Source organism: Boleophthalmus pectinirostris, unplaced genomic scaffold (genome assembly GCF_026225935.1).
Source record: "Boleophthalmus pectinirostris isolate CB_2022bp ecotype Guang Dong unplaced genomic scaffold, ASM2622593v1 HiC_scaffold_8, whole genome shotgun sequence".
Taxonomy (NCBI): domain Eukaryota; kingdom Metazoa; phylum Chordata; class Actinopteri; order Gobiiformes; family Gobiidae; genus Boleophthalmus; species Boleophthalmus pectinirostris.
This window is the reverse complement of record NW_026571515.1, coordinates 17093553-17109028: the sequence shown is the minus strand read 5'-3', so window position 1 is coordinate 17109028 and position 15476 is coordinate 17093553. Positions and strand designations below refer to the sequence as shown.

The window sequence follows — 15476 nt, the reverse complement described above, 5'->3', positions numbered from 1 at the left end:
ACACTTTTACTGACAGAGGATTAGCTGTAGACTTGACTAAAGAGATCTGATTATTAATGATCAGAAATGCCTGTCTGACTCTGAAGTGAATGACATGTAACAGAGGGTGTAAATGTGTGTGTGTGTGTGCTCCTCACTCTTTGCGTCGTGACAGGAGCAGGCAGTCGTTGAACAGGTGCAGATACACTGGTTTTGTCGGCAGTTTGAGTTTGGACCCAGAGATCGTCATCATCTGAGTGTCCACCTCCAGCAGCTCCCCGTGTTTGACCAGCCACCGAGACTGAGAGATCAGAGGAAAGATCTGAAACAAAACAACATCATAAAGTCTGAGTTAAAGAGATTTTTTATCACAAAAAAGCTGGAATAAAATGCTGCTTTTAAATTTTATATTATAATGTTGTTTCCTTATCAAAAACATACCTGGAATTGTGTTTTGCTTCATTCACATTTAACACAAAAAACCTGCAAATTTAAGCTCTTTAACAACTTCACTAGTATCATTTGGATAATTTAAAAAGTAGCTGTTAACTTTAAAATTACCAATACGTGGCATCATACTGCATTTTGAGCTTTGAAGATGTAGCCAGGCTAATACAGTAAAGGATTACTCAAACGTGTGAATAAAACAAAACACAACTCTTAATATGTTTTTGAGACGATAACAATGTTCTAACATGACTTAAAGCTCACAATTATGCATAATAATTGTTTTAATGATGGTTATTCTTAGTGACAAAAACATTGGACAGTTTTTTTCTCAAGACAAGCCTCACATTAGTCTCTTATTTAGAATTGCCAGTTCCAATGATTAAATCCAGTTGGTTTAAATCTAAAAAAACAAAAACAACAAAAAAAACCAACCCTAAAACCTAAAGGCACCTACAGCCTGTCATGAATCAGTGCTAGTGCAGCTCATGCAGCTCAAGGAGGGAACTCTGGAGGATCTGAGATTTCACATGAGGCCTGTCCATACTCAGAGAATGAGAAAAACAGGTATTGATACTTTGCAGCTGATCATCAACACTTCTTGGGCGTGTAACTGAAAGCACTACTCTGTCTGAAGCTCTGTTACTCAAATTAGACATTAATCTGAGCTTTAGTTTAACACAATTTAACCATAAAGCGCTGACTTGATTGGAACTACAACAGGTGAGATGATAGCCGACTGTTTTTTCAGTTAGTCACTCTCGACTTCTTGTTGAAAATATAAACCCTAAACATGACCATGAACGCTTGTATTAATCTCAGGCTCCTGAAAATATGTTGTTTAAATCCATTGTGTATTTTTTCTTGAGTTGTCAGATGATCTTAACACGTTTTGTCTGTGTTTGCTGTATGTTTTGTGTCACCATGGAAACTGCTGAAAATTCTGCCAATAGAAATGCATGATACAGAACACCTCCAGCATTTTTTATTCCGTAAAGCAATTTTAATTACTTTGTGTACAAATTGTGCTGTACAAATAAACTTGCCTTGCCTTGTCTTTTATTTATTGTGAAAGTCGCCTCAGCAACTATTTTTTGACCGTGAGATCAATAAAGCTGAGACTATTATGAGTAATTTTATGTCAATCAGTATTTTCAAAGAGTATTTTTGTGTCAATCAAATGGTAATGTACCTTGTCTGGGCTAGACACATTTTTGGCACATAACATAAAAAGAGTGTGCTCTCATTAGCTTAGTCATCACATCTGGCAACACAACTAGGACTGTCACGATAATGACTATATTTACAACATATTTTGAAGCTCAATATTTATCACGTGTATATTTTCATTATAAAAGTGAATCGATTTTTGTTTTTTGTTATAATATGATAATGACTGAGCTGTAAAATTTTAAATAAGTGATTTCTATATATATAAATATTCATTCAATCTGTTATTTATTTGTTGCAACTCATGTTCTTTAATGATACTGTCTATTTAAAAATGTTTCACTGGGATTATCTGATGTTATTGTTATTGTTTCAGAGGTGTAAAGCAGTTCAAATATTTTTGTTTATCCCAGTATATCTCAGAATTTGCTTAAACATAAGTCGTAGTCAGAGCAGTCACCTTGCCCTCAAAGTGGATCTTCTTGTTGAGATGGATGAGCTCCTCCATCCTCTTCATGGACTGAACACTGGAGTTACATTCTTTGATGATCTGGGGAGAGACGCACAGTTATTTTGGCCCACATAGCCTTCTGTACCGGTGTTCTATTAATATATACTCCCACATCGAGTTTTGCTCCCTCTTGTGTGTTTCTATGGGTAAGACAAATTATGTATCCCTTCTTGAAAAGCACTATTTTGTGTTAATGTTTCACAAATGAACAACTAAAGAACATTTTATCTTATGACTCATGATTATTAAAGGGGCACAGTGTAAGTTTTCTGGTAAAGAGCCCACTAGTTTCTCGCCTCCATGGAGATGTTATGGCTCTACCTGCAATGTTCCAAGTGTTAAACTTTTCCAAAGTATTTAAGTTATCAATCTCCATACAGACAAGCAGGAGCTGCCACCAGGCCAAGTTACAGGTAAGATCTGTGAAGAGGTGACCCCACTCCCAGTAAGAATGCATGCTTTTAATGATATTTTAGAGAAATAAAAACACCCATAATCAATGTTGTACCTGGTCCTGTTCATATTTTGGGAGAACATGAACTGAATGTACTGTATTACTGCCTGATGAACAAATTGTGAACGTGTTCATTCTTTAGTCTGTGAACAACTTCTTCTGCTTCTATTTAACTTTGTTAAATAGTGTGCCAGATTTCTTTAGTATTCCAGGGAAAAACCCAGCTAAACACATTGTAAAAAGCCCCTAATGTTTAGTGGAAAAAAATTCAATCTGACAACAACACGAGCCACCAGCATGGCATCGCCACATGCGTTATCGAAACAAGACAAAACAAAAAAGCAGCACGGAGGCGACTGTAGCAGAAGTAAGACGGATTCATCATATGAACATTTACAAGAGCTCTATGACAAAGTCGGTGAGGAGGGCGAAGGGAATAACCTCATATTTATGTGCAAACTTTGCCCGCCGACTTTCAATAAGAAAATCCGCACTTCAGTCACAGCAACAGTAAACTTAAAACGATGGGCTTTGGCAATGATATTGAAAAATGTTAGCTTGCAGCAACCTATTGAAAAAACAAACAAACTATGAACTACTGAACTTTGAACTAGGTCATGCAGAAAATGAACTTTCTCAACACAGCCCATAACTGAATAAATGCATCAACATTGCATTACATTACAGGTAAAGCAATAGCATCTCCATGGTTGAGGATCCCCAACATGAAAAGTAATGCAGTGTACCTTTAAGCATAGGCCTATTTTAATTTACATTATGAATCTTAATAATGTTTAGAACAGACTGAGGTAGAATTGCTGTTGATCTGTTATAATAATATCATGGCAACATTACTTTGCTACATTTACTTTTTTATTAGGCTAACACAAAAAAAATAGTGTATTTCCACTAGAAAATGTCAATGTCATGAATTAAAGAAGCATTGTGTAACTTTTGTGGTGGAGTGTCCATCACCTGCTTGTTTTTATGGATATGTCACTGCTCTGCCTAGAATGTTCCACAGTATGACATTAAACAGAACAGAACAGACAGGTGGATTTAAAGCTCATAAATACCTAAAAACAGGCATTCTGACTGTGAGCGGGGTCGCCTCTCCATAGATCTGACCTGTAACTTGGCCTGGGGTTGTCTCCATGATGGTAGAAAGGTTTAATACCCTACTGTGAAACATTCCAGACAAAGCAACAACGTCTCCATGAAGAAAAGCATTTGATGGAAAAAGAAAGTTACACAATGCACCTTTAAAACATGACAAAGTCGACGCAGAAATATGAATAATTCTGTGGTAAAATGACTGTATTTTTTTTAATTTGTGGATAAGAAACAACACTTAACTAAGAGTTTTCTTCGCTTCATGCTCTGAACTCAGATCTCAATGAAGGGATTATACAGTATCAACGAGATAATAACTACCTTTTTGAGCTCATTGAATGCTTTTGTGGCTGTGTCCTCGTCACGTGAGCCTGGAGCTGTCCTCTTTAAGATGTTCTGCAATAAACACGTGGCACAGTGTAAAGACATCACTGTTTTAGTTTGTTTCATTGTAGGTTGGGTTAATAGCTGGAGTTTAAAACACTCATATTACGCTATTTTCTGATCTATGTTATTATGTTGTTTCCTCTTCACAAACATTCCTGGAGTTGTGTTTTGTTTCAGTCACACATGTTTAACACACAAAGCTTCCATATTTAGGCTGAGTTCTTCTCTCAAACAGAAAACACTGTTCCACCTTGTGATGTCATGTGGTAATACAGGAAGTGCTCCACTGTGTTTTAAACACCATCATTTCCACTAGAATCATGATGGATGATTTCAGCCCTGGATTTGCCAATCTATGCAGGATTCCCACAGTCATGGAAATCCTAAAAAAAGTCATGGAAATTCAATGAAAGTTTTGGAAAAGTCAAGTTTTAATATCTCTTTCATGCAACTACAAGTTTTCATTAGGCTATTATGATTATTTCCAAATGTTTGCACCTTTTGTTTAAAAGAGACAACAATAAATGCACTGACAGTATTTTGAATGTTAAAAAACTATAATACCAAACCATAAGGTGAGTGAAAAGGGTTAACATTTCATATTTAGCCCTAATGATCAATTCTACACATGTAGGTCCTGTAAAGTCATGGAAAATTCACTTTAGGTCATGAAAAATGGAAAAGTTTTGAAATTTTGTCAGTGAAAAAGAGTGGAAACCCTGTATACTAAACAAAAGGTAAAATGTGTTAACTGGAAAACTACTGCTTCATGACATCACAAGGTGTAATAGGGCATTTTGATCTTTGAAGATGTAGACAGCGATATAATCCAGGATTACTTAAACATGTGTAAATGAAACAAACACAACTTCAGGTATGTTTTTGATGAGGTAACAACATTAAAACACAGCTTATCCCAAGAGTCCATTTTGCGTAATACAGATCCTTTAATAGCGTACCTCCACTAGCATTTTGAGCCGTGTGATCCTCTGGAAGGGCAGGATGAGGAAGGAGGTGAGGGGCAGTCTTTGGCAAACAGGATCCTCCTCCAGTCGGGACAAGATACTGGGAAAGCGGGGGTTTTCCTGTCTGTGGGATAAATGGGCAGAGTGACTGGGATGGTGAGGATTTTGAGTCAGAATTCCAGTGTTGTATCCGAGCACAGATGTGGGCTCACAAAATGCTGTGGGATTACTAAGGGAAAGGCACAGCAGGTTGAGTCATGTCCATACTAACACTTGAGCTCTGAGAAAAGGGACACAGCACAGAGAAAGGAGCGCTACACATACAATATCAGTGGAGTGAACAGATACCCATGTGTCCTTTATTGTCATTGTATGTCAACAGTTTTTACCATAAACAGTATAAAGAAGTGGACTAAGGGAATGTGACGTCACCTATATAGATGAGGTTGTGCAATTAATCAGACTGTGATCGTGATTTTGATTTGTGTGAAAACGTTGAAAGTTGAAACGATTTAAAGCTTATCAAAATTTATTATGGGATGTTTTTTTTTATATAAATGTGTGTATTTATTTTATTTTTTACATAAAGAGATATAGAACAGCTGGATATATAGTTTATTTTGGATACATTTATGTTTTTCTATGCCTTATTTCATGTTCAAAGTATATTTTATTCATTTTATGCTTTATATAAGGTTCATATTTGTCCGTCTGAATTTATTTTCAAATTTAAAGTTTTGCGTAAATGATCAGTAACAAAGTGTTTTGTTTTTTTTGAAAGAGAGAAATGCTGAATAAATTCATTGTGTAACTAAAAAATAATCGTTTGAATAATCTTGATTATCTTCTTGTTTTTTTACATAACTGAGCAGCCCCAGCTCACAAGGCTTTATAAGAGCGAATTTGGAGCTGACTTTCATATTTGGAATTTATTTATGGCCAAAGTAGGGAAATAAAAACACCAGGATCATGTAGAGCGGAATAATAAAAACATTTTTAGGCCAAAATGACAAGGCTTGATGCAGCAGTTACAGAGAGAGGGGGGATAATTTTTCAATGTAAAGTGAATTGGAGCCAGAGTTGATGGAGCCGGAAGCTCCATCAACTCTGAATTTTTTGGGAAGCAGTGCAATGCTGTTTTTAAGTTGTTGTTTTTTTAGATTCAGGATTCTGTTAAGAAAACTTGCTAAGGACATTCATTTTCGTGAGAAGATTAAAATACGAACTTTCTCAGAACATGTTTCTAAAGCTCAAACTACAGGGTTAGCTTTGTACATAATAAGAAGAGATTTTTTTGTCTTTTGCAAATTGTGACTGATTAAATCTTAAACCTGAAACTTCATACATACAGCCTTAAAGGTGCATTGTGTAACTTTTCTGCTGAAGGGTCAAATGCTTTTCTTCTCTCTTAATATTTCACAGTATGGTATTAAAACTGTCTATCTTCATGAAGACCAAACTGAACCAAGTTACTGGTCTGGTTTTCTGGGTATTTTTGAACTATAAAACCACCTGTAATTTCATAAATGTAAGGTAGAGCTGTTTAATGTCCCACTGTGGAATATTCCAGGCAGAGCAATTTCCATAGAAACAAGAAGGTGATGGACCCCAAACAAAATTACATAGTGCACCTTTAATTTCAGACTCCATTTAAGTAGAGATACAATGACATAATAAATCATGTTGACAATAGTAAACAAGAACTACTCACAGTAGGCGCTGGTAGGTCTGTTCCTGGTAGGCCTGATTGGTCACGTAGGGCAGGTACACCCTCCTCAGAGCAGCACAGTGGTTCAGAACAATATCACATACATCAAAGCGCAGGATGTCCTCCTCCAGACGCTGCTCCAGGTCCTGCAGAAACCTACAGCCAAACACAGACAGTTAGAGACAGACAAAGGACAGACACAGTTAACGATCCTATATCATGCAAAATTGACTCTTGTAAACTTTATGACATGTTATTATGTTGTTGCCTTCTCAAAAATATACCTGGAGTACATCTCCAAAACTCACAATGCTCTGTTCCACATTGTGATGCCATGAAGTGGTCATTTTCAAGTCAACAGCTTTACCTTTAGTTCTGTAGAGATTGGCAAGTCCAGGGCTGAAATTATCCAAATGATTCTCGTGAAGGTGTGTGGAGTTTAAAAACACATTGGAGCACTTTCTGTATTACCACATGACATCACAAGGTGGAACAAATTGTTTAAAGACAGAGACCAGATAGACAGGACAGACAGGTGTGGGAGGATCAGAGTGATCTCTCACCTTTCACTGACGTCTTTGACCTCTGGCAGTTTGGAGAAGAGCCACTGTTTGTCCTGAGCGCCCAGGCACTCTGCCAGGTCATGAGACAGCATGAAGTGGTCCACAGCGATGGTCAGGCTGCGGATGTAAGAGGCCTCAGAGGACACCAGCTCAAACTTGGCCTGAGAACAAAACACAGTATTAGATTAGTGCAGACTGTCCAGGGGGTCTGCTCTTTCACAGTCTATTCCAGTAAAGGAGGAGTGATATGTTCACTAGGGCAATAATAAATGAACAACCACAAAGCTATAAGGAAATCATTAATCCCACACATACAAGTTTAACACAGAGAACGGTTTCTCCCTCGTGTGGGTGCGCTTTGTGTTTATATTAACAAAGAGTGTGTCTCACTGTGGGCCTCAATATTTTCCCTCATCTTCAAATTTTTTGATGGTTTCACAACCCTTTCTCTTTGAAGCCAGTCACCTCTTGCAGTTTCCTCTCTTCGTTACTAAAGTTGTCGAGCTGACCACTGGAGCGTACATCAGGGATGTCCTGCCACAGAGCGAAAGCTGATCCTCGAGAGGAGCGGAAGGAGCTGGAGGGGGAGAGGTTTGAGGGGGAGGGGGTCCCATCTGAGCTCTCCTCCTCTGTGCCAGGCTCCTTCCCCTGCTGCCTCTGGATCTCTCTGTTGATGGCCACATCACTGTATTCCTGGTACAGGATGGCTGTAGCAGAGGAGAAAACACACTCAGTAACTGCATATTTAAACATTTAACTGTGTCAAACCTGTGGACTGGTGAGTGGCACTTACAGCTGGGCAGAAAGCGTGACAGGCGATTGGAGCTGCTGAAAGCAGGAAGTGCACTCATGTCTTCTTCTATGGATCTTTTCCTCATTCTGAAATGGCATGAACATTTACAGTTTGGATGGGGTAATAATATTCTAACAAATAATTTGAAGTCTTTTTACACAGTTTTTACACACATAACATTGTTCTAAAAGTTTACCCCAGTTTAGTGCTCCATCGCTGCAGTCCATTCTCACAGATGGGCTGAGGTGGAGTTGATCCTACAGGACTGTGGGGGGCGCTGTCACTGGAGCACCCTGAGCTGCGACGAGAGCTCAACTTGACTAAGAAAGGGAAAAATAACAGATATCAACATGTAAATTGGCACATTTTACAATAACTTAAATCATTTATTATTATTAGTGCTAGGAGAGTACTTTCTGGATGTATGTTAATGCATGTTCACTAGGCCATCAGGAAAGGCCTTCAATGTAAGGCAGTTAAATCACAGATACAGTAACAGTTGAAAGCATTTCTTTACTATGACAGCAGTAAATGATTAGAGCAGTATATGTGCGTGACTCACGCTCCATGTTGGAGCTGAGGCCTGAGCTCTGTCTGTCTCTGGAAGAGACTCTCGCTGACAGAGACTTGCCCAGCTTCAGGGTGAAGGAGTTCTTCCTCTGGGACAACTGCAGCCGTGAGATCAGCTCTGACGCAGAGAAACGTCGCCGTTCTTCCCCTCTGCGAGACAGAGAGCTGCCCCCGGTGGCTATGGACAGTTCTACACTGTTCTCCTCCGGGAGCCCTGGGATGGGGTCTTCTGTAATGTGCAGAGGCTCCTCGGGCAAGTGGTAAATGTCCTCATGGCTGAGACTGGGCAGGTCTGTTCCACTGTCACAGGATGAGGGGCTGAGGGTCTCTAGAGAGGACAGGCTCAGGTCCTCCTCCAGGAATGAGGCTAGTGGTCCGGGGAACAGGAAGTCAGGATCCAGGAGGGGGCTGCTCACACATTCATCTGTGGGGCTCTCTGGAGAATACACTTGCATCTTCCTCCCTACAAGCACACAGACATTCAGCACTTATAATAACACCTGCGTTTGTTATTCATATGTGTATTAGCACATACAGAGCTATTTGTTCAGAAAATGAGGCAAATAACCCATTACAGCATGTTTTGTAAACATGTAAAAGAGTAAAAGTAAAAGTACTACAAAGAGACTTACGCATGGACTTCTCCTTGAGTGACCCCTGTGATGTTCTCCTCACTGGGGTACTGGGCTCTGGACCTTCAGGGGAGGAGGGGCCCGGAGAGTCCCAGAAGTTTGAGTAGATGGAGGACAGGGGCAAAGACAGGGGCAGGCTGAGGGCAGCATGGAGGGGCCTACACACAGTGGTGACGGTCCGGGGTGGGTCTGGGTGCTCTGGGACAGGGTACAGGTGAGGGACAGGGGGTTGCTCTTCTTCCTCACACAGAGGCTCAGGGGGTGTATCAGAGCCGAGCTCCTCTTTGTCAATGTGAGAAGGAGGAACAGTTTGTTCAGGGTTAGTCCTATAGTGTCCATTTCTCCACTCCTTCAGTCCATTCACAGAGTGTTTAAACCCATTCAATGTCCTGGGGGGGCTCACTTCACTCACTTTGGGCATAAGAGTGGGCTGGAGCTCAATAAATGCCAGTGTTTCCTGCTGGCACACGGCCACATGTTTATGATGGCAGGAGCGGAGCAGGGGTCTGTCCTCCTGCCCCTCGCTCAGGCTCTGGGGGTCTCCTGAACCAGGAATCCACATCCTGGGACTGTCTCTGCAGCCAAAGACCTGGAGGTGAGGCTGGAAGTCAGGGAGGGGGGAGAGTCCATACCCCGGGAGCATGACGCCAAGGGACCATGGAAACTAAAGACAAGAAAATAACATAAAGTAAATAGATTCAGTTTGTTTATGAAGTCAAAACAACAGTAAACTGAGACAACATTGGAGACAGTGCAGCCTGAGGATGTATTACATTAAAGGGAACCTATTATACAAAATAGACTTTTGAGAACTTTACACCATGCGCTTCCTATTGGTCCCCTTCTCAATTACCCTCTTGAAATAGTATTTAGTGTGATTCATGCAGCTTGAGGAATCTTTATTCTCCTGTATTCAAGACCTCATTGTTTCACTCAACCCCCATTTTCACCATCAGTGGGAAACGCCCACAGCTCTGTACTCACTTCCTTGTCCAATTTTATTTTCTTAATCAGTGATATGTGTAGGATTCTGAAGCTTCATGAAAAAAAAAAAAGACTGCAGCTACCCATAGATGAAAATTAAAAATGTGTATATGAAGTGAACATTTAAAATGTGCAAATTATAACATAATGATGCAGGTAGAACTGTTATAATTATATACCAGACACAATGTGTTTCCTATAATCACCACAGTCCACATAAAAAAAAAGAAAGAGAAATAAGGTTGCCCTGTCTAACCCAGTTCGTAGCTTCAGAAAGTATAATAGTTCAAATACCAGAGGAAAACACTGCTTATAACACTGCTTGTGCTGCTCCCAAACAACGTAGAGGCACCCATTAACAGTGAGCATGTAACCTTCACACAAAGCCCCTTTTCAAAAGCCACTGAAGCATTTTTATTGTACAATTTTATAGAGGAACCAAACCTTGAAGAGAATCACATCCCTGAAAGAAAAGTAGTATGTTCGTCTAAAGTTTCTAATGCTGCACTTATCCTGCAATCAAATATGGCTGACTGAACACAGCTCCCAACCTGGCTCAGTGTCACCGAGAGATTCCACCAGCGCGACCAACTGTTACACACCAGCTACGAGAATATTTTAGTATCTATCCATGTCTACTGCTGAACTGCCATGTCTAAAACATGACAGATTAGATAATAATTTTTAGGGGTCTGTGTTTATCATGCGTGCTTTTTCTTTGTACTAGTTGGAGAAGTTTGGTTATTTTTCAGTTTTAGGATGAGATTTAAACTGTAAAAATTTGATGTTTATGAACTTCTATGACTCATTATCAGTGGTGGAACAAGTACTATGTACCGTGTGGCATGTCAAAGCCTGATCCTGTCAGATCTCAGAAGCTCAGCATGGCTGGGCCTGGTTAGTACTTGAATGGGAGACCACTGGGAAACTCAGGTGCCACTGTCGTTGTGTCCTTAGGCAAGACACTTCACCCACATTGCCAAGTATGAAAGTGGAGAGTGCGTGAGTGATGTTGGTCAGAGGCGCCGATGACGCAGATCGACAGCCTCTCTTCCATCAGTCTGCTCAAGAGCAGCTGTGGCTGCAGTAGGAGCTTACCACCATTGAGTGTGGATTGAATGAATAATGCACTGTAAAGCGTCTTTTGAGTGTCCAAATTGTGTGTGTATATATATATATATATATATATATATATATATATATATATATAAAACTGATCTATTATTATTATTACTTAGTTATTTAAGTAAAAGTACAACTACTATAACTGTGAGGTGAGTCTAAACCACTGTTCACTCTAGAAATGCACCAATCCAGCTTTATCAGTTCCGATACTGATTCCGATACTATAGTTTTAAGTAAGTTGCTGATACAAGAACAGAGACCGAAAAGAAGCATTTCCTTAAAACAACTAACCAGCCCAAGCTGATCCAAATGAGTTATATAGCTATTATTTATCCCACAAGTAAGACACCACAAGACTTTCTGGGCGACTATGACCAGTGAACAGTCTAGTATATGTCCAACCAGGATATCGACTGTACCAATATTTGGTTATCTGATATCTGATCCAGCAAATTTTTCATTACATGTGCCGATATACTCTATACGATATAATAATAATATAGCAATGTACACTAGATTATAGACTCTATAGATAAAAAGGACTATAGAGAGCAGTGATATTATACAGGATGTAGTGGTGGTCCGGTCAAACGTAAAGACAACTCCTTCTGGTGCAGTGTGTTTTCCTGCTATAATGAAAGAGCACAGCGTATGGACCCCTGTATTTAACATCTTCCATAGAAGAGACAGGATACCACAATACACACACAAACCCAAATATAGTCAGGACAGCACAGATCCAGAGAAAGGGGGGTACCACTCTCACCTGTAACCCACCACTAACCCATCCATCATGAGCTGTCAGGGTTAGCCAGCGTGAATGGTTGCATATTATCAGTGACTTGGGCCCATAAAGTAGTACTACACACATTGTTTAAACAGGACTCCTGCTTCCTGAACAGGTAATCCTTAACTGGCCTTTAAACACCAGCTCACAGTAAAGAGTAACAGGCGGCGTATTCAAAGAGGTGCCTCATCTGATTTCATGGAGTAATAGATTACAGACAAAGCCAAAGTGTAATGTAAAGTCTGCATTAAGTAAAACATTTTAAAGAATGTTCTGTATGTGAAATTAATTACTATAATTATGATAAGTAAACAGCCTGTACATTCACTTCATATTAGGGCAGGGCAATTACTAAACATTAATTAAGATTGGGATTCTGTCATGTCTAATCTTCAATGATAAGGGCTGGGTTTTTTTATTGACTAGTGTACATGCAGTCCTCTGTCAGTAAACATTCATACCATACTCCATACAGAGCTACAACTCACCTTTATGCAACAGATAACCCTTTGTGCTGTCAATCATCATATCACTGTTGCACTTCTGTCTTCCTATGACCTCTCGTACAAAGCTTATTTACTACTTCTTATTTTTCTGTTTTATTTTGACTTGTACATATACATTTATATAATTATGCCTTATTTGACACCTGTCTCTTGCTGTCTTTTTTCTACTTATTTAGAATTTATTATTATCATTTATATTTTTTACAGTTATTACAGTTGTTACTATATTATATTGTGATGTGTGAGCTACTGTGTCCAAATAATTTCCCCTGTGGATCAGTAAAGTTTGTCTAAGTCCAAGTCTAAAAGCAGTTCAGAGTACAGAATTTGGAAGAAGACATTTGACTGTTTCTTTGTGTGAAATTGCAAAAAAGGCTTGTTTATTAGAGCCCGACCGATATGGATTTTGTTGTAGCCGATATGAAACCGATATAATGGGAGTTGGAGCGGCCGATAGCCAATATAATCGCCGATATATTTAGTGATGTAAAAATTCATTGTAAATCTTGAATTGTATAAAAAACTTAGGTTTGGCTCTACTGGATTCTAAATTGGGTTTATTTAAGCAACATTTATAGTTCTTCTGCCTCTTTGTGTCATATTTACAGACAGTAGATCACATTCTAGCTACTAGTGATGGGTAGCAGGACTAAAGCAGGTCTAAACCAGGACTGAAAAAGGACTAAACCAGGACTAAAACAGAGCTAAACCATGTGTAAAACAGGACTAAACCAGAACTGAACCAGGAGTGTCGGGACTTGGTCTCTATCTCTCTCCATCTCTCGAGCCCAAGATTAGTCCTGGTTTATTCATTTTATGCTGAACTACAGCCAAATATGCACGTTTTTTCTCTCCTATGCACACGCAGATTTCTGAAAGATTAGTTTTGAGCCGCTGCTGCTGTCAAACTACCAAGAGTCTGCACGCAGTCTCAGCGCTCACACAGGCTCCTCCTCACATCACAAGTCTGCACTAATAAATGTCCTTTTAATTCAGACTCAAACCGATTGTCCGTAAAAAGAAAATAATCTCAGTGTTGCGCACGGCTGTGGGTGTAAACAAACACACGTGAGTGAAGTGACGTGACTCTGTGGTGTGTTCAGGGACAGTACTGACACAGACACAGACAAATGACTCCGTAGATATATACTGATGTGGAGCCACATATTAAGACATTTATCTGTCTGTAAATTGGATTAAATGAACATAATGTAGAGAGTCTAAGATTTATAATGACGTATAACATGCCCACGTGAAATATCGGCCCATATCAGCAAGCATATCGGCCAATAGCCGATATATCTCCAGGAGCCAATCTCAGCCGATAATATCGTCCAACCGATATATCGGTCGGGCTCTATTGTTTATGTTCATTAAATTAATACTGAAGGCCATTTGAAAAAATTGTGGAAAAACTAAAATTCTAAAAACTTAGTTATTTTAGTTAAAAATAACTAAATATGTAATTGAACCGCAGCTCATTGACCAAATCTCAGTTTCAGTTTTTAAGGATTTAGAATAACGGTGAGTTAAGATGTGAGTTTCTAAATCATAGGTCAAAAAGACAAGATTGTTATTTTTAATGTTGAGCAGATTTCTCTATCTTGATAATGAATTGAGTTGCCTGGGATCCAGAATACACATTTTTTCAAGACTTTTTCAAATACGTGTGATTGACAGATGGATTAGCCAATTAGGCACATGCATGATCAGAAAATATCACAGGAGCTGATTTCAGCAAAATCACTGAGTGAAGCACTAAACTCCATTATTCTGAGGTATATAAATAGATAAATTTCATTTCATTTGTAAATGACAGGTGACCAGTGAGCTGTCACGTGTCACTGAAAAAAAAGAATCTGATTGGACAATCATGTTTGGATCGGCTTGAGACACAGCCGAGGGCGTCAGGACCAGGCTGACATCCATCTGTTTAAAGAAATACAGAGAGAGATCATTCTGGATTTACCAGGCATGCAGGTGAGTATAATACTAGCTCATTGTAACCTAATGCAGGGGCACAGTGTACCTTGTTTGCCCACAGAGTCTCACGTGGTGGAGGTGTTAAATGTTAACATGCTATCTCTTTATCTGTTTGCTCAAAAGCACATGTACAGCGGTTGTCTTGGTTACGCAGTAATGATACCCTCTGGAGGTGATTAATTTCAGAGCTATATGACTGCGGTGCTGTAAACCTTTATGGCACACATACATTAGACAGTGTAGTACACCTGTCTCTTGTATAATGACACTACAATAAAAGTGGAGCGAGCCTTGTTTTGATTCACTGTGTTTGCCCTGGGAATCTGAGAGAGGAAATCAGAGTTTGGTCTTTATTTAGGGCACATGTGTACAGTGATCTGAATATGAGGCCGTTGAAAAGCCCCACCTGCCCCCGGGGCGGAGGAGGCAGGCGCACGCTGATATCAGTGAGGCCCAGACACAAACGAGTACCTGTTTGTGTACGGGACAAAGAACGCTTTATGGGGAAGAGGATACATGAGACGCTATGGGAACGGCAGCACAGAGCCACTGAGCTGGACAGACGTAGTTCAGTTTGGATTCAGGGCCGCTCCTTCTAATCCCACTTTAGATGTAGCGCTTTACCTCCTCTTTGGGCCCTTTCACTTCAGATTAAACCAGAATTATTCCTAACTTTACTTTGGAATGATTCATATAAAAGCCATAAAATGAACAATGCACTTTATAATCTCCATCATCATAAATCACTTAAATCCTAGATTACCTAAAGTGAGAATAAACCACTTCAGATGTAGCGCCT

General features: G+C 39.6%; 1 protein-coding gene across 1 annotated transcript in view; it reads right to left on the bottom strand.

The window, feature by feature from the left end:
* arhgef19 (Rho guanine nucleotide exchange factor (GEF) 19) overlaps positions 1 to 15476 on the bottom strand; it is a 38662-nt gene that overhangs the window by 5603 nt on the left and 17583 nt on the right. Inside the window, exons 2-12 of the mRNA XM_020922405.2 lie at positions 9293 to 9956; positions 8653 to 9123; positions 8287 to 8410; positions 8091 to 8176; positions 7763 to 8004; positions 7298 to 7458; positions 6738 to 6890; positions 5021 to 5150; positions 3996 to 4070; positions 2057 to 2146; positions 138 to 301 (exon numbers count right to left, since the gene is read on the bottom strand). Coding sequence (XP_020778064.2) covers positions 138 to 301; positions 2057 to 2146; positions 3996 to 4070; positions 5021 to 5150; positions 6738 to 6890; positions 7298 to 7458; positions 7763 to 8004; positions 8091 to 8176; positions 8287 to 8410; positions 8653 to 9123; positions 9293 to 9935 — 2339 coding nt within the window. The 5' untranslated portion in view covers positions 9936 to 9956. The remainder of the gene's footprint in view (positions 1 to 137; positions 302 to 2056; positions 2147 to 3995; positions 4071 to 5020; positions 5151 to 6737; positions 6891 to 7297; positions 7459 to 7762; positions 8005 to 8090; positions 8177 to 8286; positions 8411 to 8652; positions 9124 to 9292; positions 9957 to 15476) is intronic.